Here is a 15,680-nt window from a genome sequence, read left to right as displayed (position 1 = left end):
GACGCGAGGATATTCTTGCGAATGCTTATTATATGCTTATTATTATTACAGCTATTTCTGGCCATGTTGAGCGCGAAATCGATTTTCTCAAATATTTCCGGAATTCCAAGGTACTTTGAAAAATAAGACTCGAAACCATTAAAAACTCGTTAATAGTTATCTAAAAATTGAAAATGGAAGTAGATTTAATTTTTGACCGTGGCCGCGATTTGATCGATATTATCGTAAATTTCCTCTTGACAGCTAGTAATACTCTACAAATAGTCTACAAGCAGTCCTAAGCGACATGTGATCGTTTCAACTGGATGGGTTTCTTTGATTCTTGAAATCTGAGCAAAACATCAGACTGCCCGTCATTTAGTGATTTGAAAACCTTGACCGGCTACCGATCATTTCGCCGCAGCGAGAGAAAGAATAGGCCCGCAACGCGTACTCGTATGGCTTACGAAATTGAACTGGTTTTTCGTGTCTGGTGTCTTATTGAGTTTCTATTAGAAGAGCTAATTTCTGATTGCAGTTAGATAGTTTTTAATATTGTTTCTGTTCATCGATAAAACAAGATAACTAGCATACAATAGTCCTGAAATGTTCATTTTCAAGATGAGGGTTAAAGGCCAAACTTTGTAAGTGAGGTCTCATTTTGACAACAAACACCCAAAGGATGCGCCGTTGGGAAGTGATGTAATCTACACTAGAAACTATTGGGAGCTTGATTTGGTTAGAATGTTTAATTTAGTTTAGTTTATTGAGATTTGCCTCTGAAAAATACAATTTACAAGTAAATACATGAACAGAGACACGCAATGAATAAACAAAAACATAATGGCAAGAGAAAAATATAGGACGAGCCCCAATTGACATTTGTCCCCTTACAAAATACAAAGAATAGAAAAATATAGGTCACATATGCACTAATGTACTTAGTCTATATAAAATAATTTGCCGACCGACTGCGACACTTAGTTAGGGCGGAGTATAAAGCGTGAGCTTTTCTGTATAAAACCGCTTAACTAAGGCTTTAAAGTTATGTAAAGAGCTCGCTTGCTTAATGTCGCGCGGTAACTCGTTCCATAATTTAATTGTGCGAGGAAAGAAAGAGTTTGTAAAATACCGCTGAGTATGAATAAATAAAGGGCGGCTGTTTGCAGGATGATGACGTTGGGTTGCGTATGTATGGTATGACTAATTGTATGACTAATGTATGTATAATCTATGACTAGTTTTGGACAAAACATGCTTGTAAAGTAACACAATGCTAAGGGTAGGTTTCCATTGTCCGTTTTGGCACAAAGTTCTATTCTCAGTTGGTTGAGAGCAAACCATTTACAATAATTATTGTATTTGGGTTTTGTGGGACTGTATTTTCAATAAAGTACACAAAAGAATTTAGTTGAAGTAGGTGGATATGGGGTTGTAAATGGAAGAATTTAGGGAGAGAATATAGGTGCCTAACATGATCAGAACACAAGCAATATTTTAATGAGTCATATGTTGTCTGAGTAGTACTCTGTAGTAACATTACTTTAACATTGCAAATAATTTTTTAACCCACCAAGAGTTACAATTGACCTGGAGGTTTTATTTAACAGAAAGTTCAATTGAGATAGAGTGTCACTATAATAGATTTCAGGAACAATAATCAGAGATATCACTTAAACACAACAGAGTTCAATGTAAAGACTAGCCATATGCTTGCAATACAATAAAACTATTGTGTGCTAAAATTCAAATGTAAGCTGTCAAGCAGCAATTAATTGTCATGTTATACTATTTGTTTTTGTTGATTCTGCAAGTTGAGATTCAAAGATTTCTGCTCAATTTTAATTTGACTCAACACTCTTGGGAGTGAAGGGCTTAATTACAGTTGAATAATTGATTTTTGAATTACAATCTTGTTGTAACTATTTCAATAACTTGTAATGAAGTTATCCTTAACTGCAGACTAAATAGCTGTTTGTCTTTTTTTGCTGGGCTCGCAGCTTGTCAAACGTTACTAAAATAATCCTGACACCTTCAGCTTATTGATAGATTCATTTCATCGTAAAGCGTAAGCTTATGAAATTGTGGCATGCAAGTGACAGATTCCATTCTCAGTTTTGATCACGTACCGAATATCACGATTTATACCCACCAGAAACTTTCAAAATCGTAGCTTTTGAAATGGCCGTTTGAACCTTGTACCCGACCAGTCGATATGTGAAGTGTTGACCCTCCTTTTAATTCTACGGCGCCAACGACTTGCTCTCCATTTGTACCACTCACGCTGTTTTCGTTTTCCCATTGAACAACAGTAAAACCCATCTTTAGAGACGTTATATTAAGCAAAAGAGTCGAGAAAAGAAATAGCTTAACACACGAGCCATCAACCTATGAAGAGTACCTTTCAAAGCTGAGCGCTAAATGGAATTTTCTCTGTTTCCGATCACGGGCATAATCACGTGGATATTTTGGGAATTGTCATTGGCCAATAAGGAGAATCCGCTGGCTTGCCCGATTGCAGTCTCAAGAGGAGCGCGCAAAATTTCTGACTTCTTCGACCGGTACTCTGCTTTTGGACGATGCTTAACCTTGGATCCATGTTTTGAAGATGAAATAAATAAATATATCTTATTAGACGTTTTGTTGTGTAGTATCACTGAGTATTTTTACGAGTTGTACCGTATTTTGACGAGCCCGTAGGGCGAGTCAAAATACAAATAACGAGTAAAAATACTCAACGATACTACACAACAAAACGTCTCAAAAGTTCTTTATTATCCAACACGCCAAACTGTTATTTCAGTGCGGGCGAATTTCGCGGGTATTTATTTACGGGGAGTGCGTGACAGAAGTATCCGAAGCGGAACGGAATTGGTGCGTTGTTGTGTCGCTGTTTCTATTTTCTTCATTAAATGAAGAAATTTTCTGGTCGTCAAGCTGTTTTTCTTCGTTTGATTCATCTAATGAACTTGGACCTATATTTTCCAGCCATTCTGACTCTTCATCGTCGGAAATACGATTCAAGTTGTCCGCCACTTTTTTTTTTTTTTTTTTTCGTTACTACAATCCAATTCTTCGCTTGCGCGATGCGAGAAAACCTGTTTAACCGGTACTACAATAGACGAGTACAAATCCCGCGTGATATTTGTACTCGTCTATGGCGTCATTTGTACTCGTCTAGGTGTAGTTGGATAATAATAATGTGAACTCACTCTATGTAGAAAAAATCGAGAAGAATCGAACGTACCACAAATGAACGATTTGTGGCCAAAAGTTATCACGGAAACAAAGATTCGAAACCCTGACGTGAGTCTTTCGCTTCTACTGAACTAGCAGCAGTGCCAGCAAAGTCAGGTGCGTCTCAACGAAGAAACATTTGTACAAGAGAAGGAAGCGACTATGGTGCGTTGGAATTCTCGCCTACAAATGGATGTGCATATTCTAAAGCATTCACATGTTTTTGATTATGTTTATGTTTTATGATTATGGCACATGTCCTTCCGAACGAGTTATGCACTTGTGGGCCACCTCATAGAATTCCTTGGTGAGGTCATGAATTTTCCCTCAGAATGTCGGTTTCAGTGTCATTGGCGAAAACGAAAAATGAAAAACGAATTACTTGACTTGTAATCTGTTTTTCAAATTCCAGACGAAAACGAACTTGAAAACGAAAAATGAAAAATTGAAGTCGAAATTTGTTTTTTTTACAGCACCGAGTAAAACGATTGGCACTAAGGTACACGCACATTGTGTACCTTAGTGCCAACCGTTTTTCAGTTTCGTAGAAAAACGAAAATAAAATGTACTTGTTATCCGTTTTTCAAATTGCAGACGAAAACGAAAAACGAAAATTGAAGTCGAAATTCGTATTTTACAGCGCCGCGAAAAACGAAAATGAGATTTGATTTTCGTTTTTTACGAAATTGAAAAACGGTTAGCACTAAGATACACGCATCGGGTCACTTTTCGTTTTTCGTTTTTCGACGGAGATGCATTCCTTTGATGTCGCAAGCGATGCCAACAGGGTTTCAACAGAAACGAACAAGAATTTTGAAAAGATTTCGCCACAATTTCGGCCCAGGATGAATCATGTCATTTAAGGAAGTACCATTACATTTAGCGGCACAGTCAAATACGATTCGTACTTTTGTTGTCGATTTATCCATTCTCACGACCGGAAAATGCGGTAAAATACCATACGTTATCTGGCAACTGTTCGTCAGAGGGAACCTTTCGTAAATATCGGTTCTTCTTCAAATTTCTTTCGGTGCTTCGTAGGCGAGACAGTGCCATAGGTTTAGTGTTAGGGAAAACGGGTTTGTTTTCTTTCCAAGGAACGGCTATACGAAATCTTCCATTTTTGTACTTGAGGGAATCTTTCACTTTACTTAAAGCTAGTCTTTCTTCTTCGTTGAGTACGAGTTTGTCATTGCGGTCTGTGCCAGACCTCTCATTTTCCCAGAACTCTATTTAAGCTGTTGTCAACATCACGACAAGATTCTTTTCTCTCGCTTCAAATAGGCTCTCTGGTGAACATGGAACGAATAACGTGAGATCGTGTTCTCGCGGTTTCGCTTTCGTCAGGCGCACCAATACAACCTCACCTAAGTGGTCCGAGGCTGGCGATAGGTCCACCAGGTTTTCCTCGGAGATCAACATGTGAATAATGGAGTTGAGTGTTATCAATACCAATCAAAAGATCGACAAGTCCATTATTTGGCGGCCTGGGAAATCTGCATTGGGTCAGGTGAGGCCATTTACCCTGATGTTTGTTCCAGTCCACATCTCTGTAACTGCCAGCGACGGTAACTTCTGAGGACATGTTTCTACCCTAATTCCTTTGACATCTACAGTTTCGATTTCAATCTTCAATGGCATGGACTGAAACGTTTCAACGGTGTCGTTGAGAGCATGAACTTGAACTTTTTAGAAAGGCTCTTGCAGTCCCAGTACCCCAGCGACCTCTTCATTTAGGAAAGTTTCGTTCGATGCCTCCCGTAGGATGGCGTTTATTTTTACTTTACCATTGGCCTTCATCCACCCAGGGACAGTTCGCAAGGAATTAAATTCAGTCGGCGTTCCTTCATTACAGCTGGTCAGGGTCACAGCGGGTGTCCCCTCCCATGGAACATCTGGGCGTCTCTCATCGTCAACATTTAAGGCAACGTTGTCGTCGGTCCAGTTTCTGATAAAATCTCACCTCCATAAAGAAGACGGTGGTGATTTCGAGAGCAACCATCTATTCCACACTTGCGGGCCTTTAGGAAATCTTTCCCCCTATGACCAGAGGCTATGCAATGGAAACACGGCTTTCTTTCTTTAAGGGATCTTCCAGCGGTCATCCACTCCCGTGCCGTAATACTCCTTGCAATACCACACCCCGTGATCGAAAATGTGACAGAGGGAACATGAAGGCTTTACACTACGCGCTCTCTTTCTCCCTTGCAACAGTATGTAGACTTTGCATCCTGTTCTGATCCTGAAATCTTGGTACTCTCGGTAGTTTGACGTACTCGACAGGTTTCGACTCAATCCCGTTCAACATTTCCACTACTATTATTTGGAATCTAACTTCGTCTTTCAACCAGTCTCTGAAAGCTATGACTGATCCTTGTCTGGCGTGTTCGTTTAACCAGCGACTGTAATTTTCTAGCTGACGTTCAGGCAACTTTTTACCAGCAGGCTGTGAAGAGTTCTACCACGCAACTCCCCGTCTCTTCCTTTGACCTGTAACTTTACTACTGTAACTCTAACAAGGTCAGCAAACTTTTCCAGTGCGTGGATATCGTTGCTTCTTATTAACGGTGCCTGTTCTAGTTGATCCAAGTAGGCTCGCAAAAGCCGGCGCGTACCTCCATACTTCGTCTTTAATTAATATTTAATTTGCCTCCTTGTATTCGGAGGCGGCGAATCCGAGACCACAGATGGATTCCAAAGCGCTCCCTGTGAGTCATTATCGTAACCTTGCCATTTTCAAATGTACTGGCTCCATTGACTCGTCTACGAGACTAGTAAAAGGGCCCAAACATCTTCAAACTTTCTCTTGTCACCACTGAACGTCGGAACTGCTAACGGCTTAAAATATCGGTTTCGGTCTTCGTGGCTGCCGTGACTTTTGGACGCGCCGACTTTGATTACATTTTGACCCGCTTCGATCATTCTTTGTACATCTCTTTCGATCGTTTCAGACTCTTCAAATGCTTCTTTTTCTGCAGCTTCCTCTTCGACCTCCACATAGAACGCGATCAGTTTCTCTAACATCTCATGTGCGGCCATCTAAGGCTGCCCACAGCTTTACAATCACAATTTCCATGTCCGTTATCTCTGAATCTTTTAAGCATAGTTTTTCCAACTATGTCTGACTTTTGTCAATTTTGTCTTTGCCTTGCGTTTTCTTTTCTTGGTCTCTATCAACAGAACGTCCTTTTGCTTCTGTTTGTCGACTCCAGTTGGTCGAGTTTTGTGGTTTTTTCTCAGTAAACTTTAATAGCTTCGCCATTCTCGGATTCGGTAGCCATAGCACTCAACTCCAAAACTTAACTCGCAAACGAAACCTCAAAAAATATAATAGCTCACACCCTTGCTCTCATCGTGGTCGCCAAATATGTTCGGAAACGAAACGGAAATCAAACAAACGCGTTTATTGGTAACACAGCCTGGTAACTCATGGTAAACACCAACTACCGCCAAACAAATTCTCACTAGAAAACTCAAAACTTTCAACTCCTCTCTAAGAATCTTGCACACGTCAAAAAAGAAAGGTCTGCATGACTTGCTAAGGACATTTTAACTTAAAATCTGCAAAGCATGCGTGTGTAAGTCGCGTGCACACAGGTGCGGTAACGTCTTCTTAACATAAAAGGAATGTGTTGGCAGTCAAGTGAAAGACTTCATCGGTTTTCAACTTGAACATGACGTGGGAAATAAACCCTTGGGCATATGCAAAACTCACCTGAATCCCTCGTGGTTAAAAGAGCCCACGCCCACGAAGATAGAGCTTTATAATCACCATTACTGTTTTCTGCCACACGTCCATATTGGCCAAAAATTTCGTTAGTCGCTCTCGTAGTTAAGAGCTGACTTTGCATGCTGTTTCCGTCCAGCGATTTTTCAATGACCTTCAAACTTGAACTGGATTGTATAGAAATTAGATCGCGGCTCGTGAACCATAAGATGGTTGGTTTAAAAGGACTACCTTCTGCGGTGCAGTTGAAAACTACATTTGGCCCTATATCAACACTTTGGTGCTGCGGAGTTTCTGTCAATCTTACCGTAGTGTCAAAAGGGAAAAAGTATTATGGAATATATATCGCTAGTGGGAATAGGATAATAGTGGTAAAGGAAAATAATATTCAAGTATTAGTTGGAGTTTCGTGTTTAAGCACTAAGCAACTTAAAAATGTTAATTTTCCGCTGCCGCAAAACCCAGTGCACGACACCCACTGTCGCTTTAAAAAACGTATGATGATTGCAGTTATATACAGGAATGATAGGGCTCCATACCTGTGATCCTTACTGATTTCCTTGTGCAGTGCTTTGTGTAACCGTTACCCGCTTGACATGTGTAGAAGCCAAGACTGTCAACTGTCAGCTTTTTAAGCAACAATGGGCAGCTAAGTTTCTGTTTGTGAGAATTAGCGTCTGATGGCTGTCGGCAAATAGCTCCAACACGTCTACCTTGAGGATCGTGCCACTCGATATAATCGACCCATCTATCGAGATGAACTGAGTCTGCATCTCTGGGCTGCGCTGTACAAGTCAAGTTCATGGAGGCACCAATGCGTAATCTGTTGTTTTTTGGACTGGAGGTGATGCTGACAACGGGCCTAACTGGGTTAGAGAGATTGGTAAAAAGACAAAAAAAAGATAAGAACAAATATCGCTAACTTGTTTAAAAAAGGGTAATATTAGATAAATGAATAAATGTACACACACGCGCACACACACACACATATATGCTTGTAAAGATGAAATCGTGGTCGTATTTTTCTAACTCAACATGTATATATATATGTGTGTGTGTGTGTGTGTGTGTGTGCATGTTTATGTGTGCGTAATAAGTAATAAGTAATAAGAAATTACTTATAAAGAAAGCATATTTATTAATAAGTAATTTCTTAGAGATCGATTTGGAGATAAAAATTAATGATAAAACAGCACGCGTACGACCTTTCGACCTTTCTGAGGTCATTTTCAAGTGAGTAAAAGTTTCTAAATTAGCATTAAAACGTAGAAAAAGCTCACATTAGCAAAAATGGGGCAAACGCTAAAATGTGATAAAATATGTAAGAAAGGGATAAAAATATCTATGAGGTAAAACAATGGAATAATAATAACAAGAACTACTGATAAAATAAACAAGGAACCTGGCGCGAATTAAATCGCACTCTTTTTAGTGTTAATTTGAGTTCTTTGATGAAAAACATGTCAAAAATGAGACAATCCAATTTGTTCTAAAGCTTTCTTAAGATTCTAGAACTTTGTGCGATGTCGTCTGGCTTCATATCATGCTGCTCTCTGGGTGGTTTCCGATTGCCAATCCTTTGTGTTCCTCAAGTCGTTGGTGAAGGTGTCGGCACGTGTAGCCGATGTAGCCTGCATCTCACAGGCCATAATCAAGTGAGTATACGACGCATTGTTGAATCACAAGAGGCAGCTTGTCATCCCTGACCTTAATTTCATCCTTTATCTTTCTATGTGGAAACAGGCTATTATCTGCTTTGATCTTCCGACAGAGGTCAGCAAGCTGTCTACGTACTTCGTTCGCAGATTTCTGATCTTTGAAGGGCAACACGATTATGACTGGTTCTTATCTTTCATAAGGCTCATGTGAACGTGAATCCTCGGATACTTTTGATTCAATGAATTGGTAGATGGTAGACTGCACGGGATTGTCTGGATAGTGCAGTCAGGAGTAGATCTCTTTGAGGCGTTCACATTCCTCGTTAAAAAACTTCCACGTTAAAGAGAGTTGAAACGCACAGCTTAGCGTGGTGTTCAGCAGTGACCGTTTGTATCTGGCGTCAACGTGGCTGTGATAGTGTAGGAGAAGTCCTGTGTCCATTGGTTTTCTGTAAACCATGGTGTCTAGGAGGATAGCAATCCTGATGATAACTATTCCTAGAAAGGGAAGTCTGCAATTTTCTTCGCGCTCCATCGTAAAATCGATAGAGGGATGATTCTTGCTTAATATCATCAGTAATTCTGAGGCTGTTTGCGGATTAGGCATTGCACTTAGTGTATCATCTACTGAGCATTTCTATAATGTAGACAACTTGTTCTCTATTTCCAGCTATTTCTCGATTTTGTCATGATGAAGGCGTTTGCCAGGAGAGGACCTAGTGCCCATAGCCACACTGTCCACTTTTTCCTACAAGTTCCCTTCAATATCATGCATATATATATATATATATATATATATATATATATATATATATATAACCAAAATAGCGGAATGAGATCATCATCTACTAAAAAGTGCTCAATAGCAGGGCTAGAGCTATGGATAATTATACCTCAAGAATTAGGTTACTTGAACTTTTACAAGGTATAAAGTGTGACTTGATTTTCGTAGAACAGTGCTCAATACATAGAAGTAGAGCGAAGTATATATTGTGGGAGGAAAAAGACAAGTAAACTACAAGTTCATCCCTACAAATCCCCTGATGAGTGGGCGACCACGAAACAGGCTTGTAGGGATGAACTTGTAGTTTACTTGTCTTTTTCCTCCCACAATATATATATATATATATATATATATATATATATATATATATATATATATATATATATATATATATATATCAAGAGATTATTGCTGTTATATCTTCTCAATACTGAATACATATATCTAATTATTATACAGCCAGCAGCGCCCGTGAACAATAGATTGGATTCTGTAATCATTGCATACGACTTCATTTAGAAACGAGAATTAAATGAACGTAACCGAATTGAGCAAACACATCTGATCGCTGAAGGATACAAAAACAGATTTGCTGTGACCTGGAAAATAATAGCTCGTGCCAGACCTTATTCAAATGAGGCGCAATCTGCGCTTTTTGGAGAAATTCTTCATCATATGCAAACAAGGCGCCAGAACCCTAATATCTGCAGGATAATAAACACAACAGTCTTCATCTCGCGCGAAAACATAGTTGTATAATTGTCTTTGGACATAATCTGTTCCTCGAAGCTCACATTCACTGTTTGCATCTTAGAACAGATAACGTAGAACAGATAGCTTTTTGGTGGATCAATATCATAGCTACTTCGGGATACCTACACGCATTGTTTGGTGTAAGTATAAAATGGTACGAAAAGATGATTTTACCTCAGTTATATTACCTAAATTATATTACCTAAATTGTTTACTGTCGCCTGCACTTGATCAATGCATTGAAATGAGAAATCGCTTAAATCATGTGGTGTTTTGTTGAAATCTACCGCTACTTCACAGGTCTTTTTCTTAGTGACCATAGCAGACTTGTGGTTGCGAAATCTAACTCTAAAGTCATTTGTTGTCGAACCAATGTATTGTAGGCGACATTTCTAGCACGAAGCCAAATAAATTATGTTCTTAGAATCACAGGAAAGTTTCGATCGTATCTTGTAACTCTTGCATGTTTGAAAACTTAAAAAGGAATTAGATTCAACCAAGAAGTTGCGACAAAGATCGCATCTTGTCCTATTACATTTAAACCATTTCTATTACATTTAAAACAATCTTTTTATTGTGATAATTTTTCGCGTAGTAATTACTGTTTTATTTATATTTGTCATCACGCCCTATATAAATCTATTTAAGGAATTTTTAAGTCATTGTATTACAACTGATGAAGGTCTCCGACCGAAACGTTTTTATTAAACTTTCTAAGACTTTTTATTTGAGTATATGTCTTTCTTAGCTCGAAGTTGTCCGTCCTCGTGTACTACAATTTTATATATATATATATATATATATATATAAATATTTTCAAGAGATTATTAACTGTTATATCTTCTCGATACTGAATACATATATCTAATTATTATACAGCCGGCAGCGCCCGTGAGCAACATGATTGGATTCTGTAATCATTGCATACGACTTCATTCAGAAACGAGAATTGAATGAACGCAACCGAATTGAGCAAACACATCTGATCGCTGAAGGATACAAAAACAGAGTTTGTCGTGACCTGGAAATAATGGCTCGTGCCAGACCCTATTCAAATGAGGCGCAATCTGCGCTTTTTGGAGAAATTCTTCATCATGTGCAAACAAGGCGCCAGCACCCTAAACAAAAGGAACAAATTGGCGACCAGATGCCGACATACAAGCAAGAAATTTATAAAGTATGCTTTAACCATCAACTTATGAGGAGTACCCTAGTTGGTCAGTGTTTCCTGCACCTGATGAGAGAGGACCAGGAGGCCCTTTCAAAACAGTTCTGTAGTGTAATGTTATAAATTCCCCTTTACTATCCTATTAAATATATAGCTCCAGGAATGTCGAGCACTCTGCGACTCAAAGATAAGGTTTTTTCATATATTGCATCTATCATTTTTATAGTCAATCAAATGTTTTTCCTTGCGCACTATTGTTCTAAACGGATCACGGGACCGGACATGCCCTAACTAAAACTGGGGAATATCCACATATCTTCCACCACTACGCCATCTAAACGATAGAAGTGTTCATTTAAAATTTAATTCAAGATGAAGAAGCATTTTTGCTGTTGTTACAGAAGAAGGGACGAGGTCTTTTTGTTGATAAAGTTGTACCAGAGCGCAATGAAAAATCATCATCCAACGCAACAAACAGTAAAGTGTTCGTGACCATGTCATTTTCCCGCGCGTTGCAAAAATATCTGAAGGATAATAAACACAATAGTTTTCAACTCGCGCGAAAACATAGTTGTATAATTGTCTTTGGACATAATCTGTTCCTCGAAGCTCACATTCACTGTTTGCATCTTAGAACAGATAACGTAGAACAGATAGCTTTCTGGGGGATCAATATCATAGCTACTTCAGGATACCTACACGCATTTTTTGGTGTAAGTATAAAAGGGTATAAAAAGATGATTTTAACTCAGTTATTTCTGCACCGATTACCATATTTTTGGGGGCAAATCCCGCGCGTGTTTCCCGGCGGTGAGTAGCCAATCAGAGTTTATTTTCAACGTTATCCATTGTTTAAGTACATGCCATATATTTGTGAAATAATAAATATTGACATATACATGCACGTGAACGTTTCATTACTTACCTTTTACACTGGGATTGCACGTTTCCATCCGGACGATTGGAAGAATCCAAAGAGTGCCAGTAAGAGTTAATAGTACCGCACACGTTGTTTTTTCTCGATGCCAAAAGTTAGCCATCATCCTGATACGTTGACAAATTTGTATTTTGATATCTGCAGAATGAATTGATTATTAAGAATAAGTACTTTCGCGGTAGGTCGAACTGAGAGTATCATTACTTTATTTTACCTACATTTACAGGTCACTCAGGTAGTTAAGAAGGGAAAATTGAAAACACAAGCGACAAATTATGCATTTTTGCACACAACTGGCAAAATAAGTTGAGTGCACGCGAGGAAACAAATGCGTTTGGTTGTGGTGGTGATGCAAACAACTGTCGCATTGTAAAGTAAGTTTTGAGGACGAAAATGATTCGCTTTACAATAAAGTAGTGTACAACCAAAGGAAAATAATAGGACAAGTAAACTTTCGCATTTATAATATCGCCAAGAAAACGCTTTGGTCTTCATTTTTATGACTGCCATGTTACCAAGTGCCGATTAATTACAACTATAAGCCTTTCCTGAATTTAATTATCGTAGTGATGATTTCTTATTGAGTCTCGAACCTCGCGTTTCCTTAACCGGTGTTTCAAATTTTTAGGCATATACAATTTTGTTCCTTCTGTGGCTTTGATTCAAACTTCCAAGAAAGGAAATTACCAAAGGTGAATCTCAAGAATCAAAATTATGTGGGTGATTGCAGTTGCCTCAACTGGCCTTGACTCCTAATTGAGAAACTCTAAAGACACCGCTGCCGGCCGATTTAAAAAATAAATTTATCATCGGTGGCAACAGTCTTATCCAAGGGTATTAGCCTTGACTATTACACCAAAAAATACTGCTTAGTTTAAAAGTAAGCCTTAAAATCTCAGATTAACATAGGATTGAATACATCGTGACACGGTTTGCTTTAAAACGTCGATCTCAATACTATTCACCGAGCAAGGTTTTGAAATTTAGCAAGAGGCATAAGTCACGATATATAGTTCTCTCCAGTTTATTATTATTTTTATTTTTATTATTATTATTATTATTATTATTATTATTATCATTAAATCTTAAGGATATGTATGCAGCATCTGATGCGTTCGTTGATGATTCACCGAACGTATATTCACCTGGAAACAAATAGAACCTGGTGAATTCAATGAGCTCCTGGTGCGTTAAAGAAATATCAAAAAGGTTCATTTACCGAGAACCAGATATAGGACAAGGTTTAAGAATGTCTGTCAGACGTGAGAAAACCCGGCAGAAATTCAAATTTTAAGATTCCCTAGTCCAGACATTCAGATCGAAAGAACTGAATTAAAGCGCGACTCAAAACAGGAGCGAAAGTCGTTAAAAGTTTAAATCGTTGTCTGAGTTGTGTCGTCTGCAAGGGTCTTACCTGAAGACGGCGGTAAACTTCAGTGTGGTTAGACGTTAGATGAGATAATGACTTTATTGGATAACGCAATTACTAATAGAACCAGTAGTTCCCATTGTGGTCCATCTTATTTATGTTTGTTAGTCTTAGATGCTAAAAACTTGAATTGACCTCTCTAGTTTTTCCTATCATGTTCGGGCTTCCGTTTGACGGCCAATGAGAAACGCATTAGGAGTTAAAATGATAATTTTTTTTCTACGCGGTGAGAAAGTATTTTAAAGGTAGTTCATCGTTCACCAGAAAAGATATTTATTTTCTTGCAAATAGGCCACCATCCTACCATATTTTCCATTTCATTTTTTTCCTTTTCAAAGAGTGCGTTTTATATGACATTTTGAATTCAGTGGATAGATATGATGACAATCTTCAGAATAGCATACTGCAAATTACAAATATAAGTGATACAAGGAAGAATTTATTTCTTTTTTAGCCGTGAGCAAATTATTGTAAAAAAAAATCGTAGCCTTGTCATGCAGGGTTACAAGTCTCGTCTCTAAAACTACAAATCATTCCAAGGAAAGCGATCAAAACTACGCTAATAATGAGGTGGCGGAGAACAAAGCAGGAATAGTTACATTTCAGTTTGTGCTTTAATTCAAACAACTGGTACACTTCCCTTGAAGAAGAAACTTAACACTTCAAAGCCAAGGTCGTCTTGTAATTTGGATTAACATGTTTTACATAAAGGTTTTTCTCTGAGAACCATTTTCCATTTACTTTTTAATGAGCCCGTGAGAAAGGTTGAAATCCTTGGAACAGAGGTGTTAGCTCCATTCACGACTCTGAATAGTGTAGATTAAGAAAACAATTACAAATTCAATTTTGCGAAAGTTCGAGTCGTCTGGATATGACTATAGTTGTCAAGTAAACAAAAAAGCAATGCAGCTAACGTTGGTCCACCAAAAATATACCGGCTATGATCTCACTCGATTACGCATCACAAATAAGCCATAACTTGATAAATCACATGCTATTGTATCAGAAATTATTGTTGATCATAAACTGCTCCGCAAACCCTATGTAGAAATTATTCTTTTCCATTCAGGTCTTTGTTTTCGAAAGCAACATTTTCATTATGTTTAATGTATATTCATCTAATGTATTTAAATATTCTTTTATTTTACTCAACCTTATTTCCTTATTTTTGGCAGAGAGAAGTAAAAGATATCATCACTTGAAAAGAAATTGCGTACAAATGCATACACCAACCCACGATGAGCTGAGCCACCAATTGGAAGGCAATGAAATTAAACATAATTGCCACAAAAAGTCAGAAAGTAAATTATACTGGATTAAAAATAAACCATCATACGAAGGAACATTTTATATCTTGAAAAGAATACGACTCAGCAGATGTTGGATGAGGAAAATAAAGGTTAGAGCGACAAGTTCCTGATAAACCAAAAGTTGGACAAGACTAAAATAATATATTCACCTGTTTCTCTTCAAATTTTAAAAGCTCATCTATCGTCAATTCATTAATTGGTTCCTGATGAATTAAGTGTAAAAGAAAGACTAGCGCTAAAAAACGAATTTTTTGTGTGTGAGGAACTGCTTTCGTGGAACAAAATCATAAACAATTCGGCCAGCTGTGTTTCTCCCAAAATAGTTTTGGATATCATGACTCGGTTTCCCCTTTCATTGTATGACAAGGATGCTTCCACAGCTCAAAATTCGACATCGTTAAAATAAGCACGTTTGTAACCTCCATTACTTCCTTTCTTTATATGTTAGTGTGAATAATGTACTATATTCTTCTTTTTACATCCATTTTACTCTGCTGTATGAACAATATTTATCATTTGGACATATTGCCGCTGCCGGAGTTGCTTTTGTTGTTGTTATTGTTTTTTGTTTTTTTTTTTTCGTCATTAGTTCGTTCAAATATCCACTTGATCGCTGTTGTTATTACGGTACTCCTGATGCATAAGATGCTTCTGCTGTGGTAGCGTACAGGAAAAAGTATCTTATAAGTAGAGATCAA

The 15,680-nt window shown here is 38.0% G+C and overlaps 1 protein-coding gene and 2 pseudogenes across 2 annotated transcripts in view; 1 reads left to right on the top strand and 2 right to left on the bottom strand.

Moving 5' to 3' along the window:
- Positions 1-15,680, top strand: part of LOC148731283 (vascular endothelial growth factor receptor 1-like) — a 443,086-nt pseudogene that overhangs the window by 127,420 nt on the left and 299,986 nt on the right. The gene's annotated exons all lie outside the window — the stretch shown is intronic.
- The window catches only part of LOC148731298 (neurotrimin-like), a 32,463-nt gene that overhangs the window by 7,647 nt on the left and 9,136 nt on the right, over positions 1-15,680 (bottom strand). The window contains exons 2-3 of the mRNA XM_088760313.1: positions 12,232-12,381; positions 7,483-7,809 (exon numbers count right to left, since the gene is read on the bottom strand). Coding sequence (XP_088616439.1) covers positions 7,483-7,809; positions 12,232-12,349 — 445 coding nt within the window. The 5' untranslated portion in view covers positions 12,350-12,381. The remainder of the gene's footprint in view (positions 1-7,482; positions 7,810-12,231; positions 12,382-15,680) is intronic.
- On the bottom strand, positions 8,246-9,223 carry LOC148731301 (uncharacterized; annotated as a pseudogene).

Source organism: Stylophora pistillata, chromosome 5, assembly GCF_964205215.1.
Source record: "Stylophora pistillata chromosome 5, jaStyPist1.2, whole genome shotgun sequence".
NCBI lineage: Eukaryota > Metazoa > Cnidaria > Anthozoa > Scleractinia > Pocilloporidae > Stylophora > Stylophora pistillata.
The sequence above is the reverse complement of the archived record's forward strand: the minus strand, read 5'-3'. Positions and strand labels throughout refer to the sequence as shown.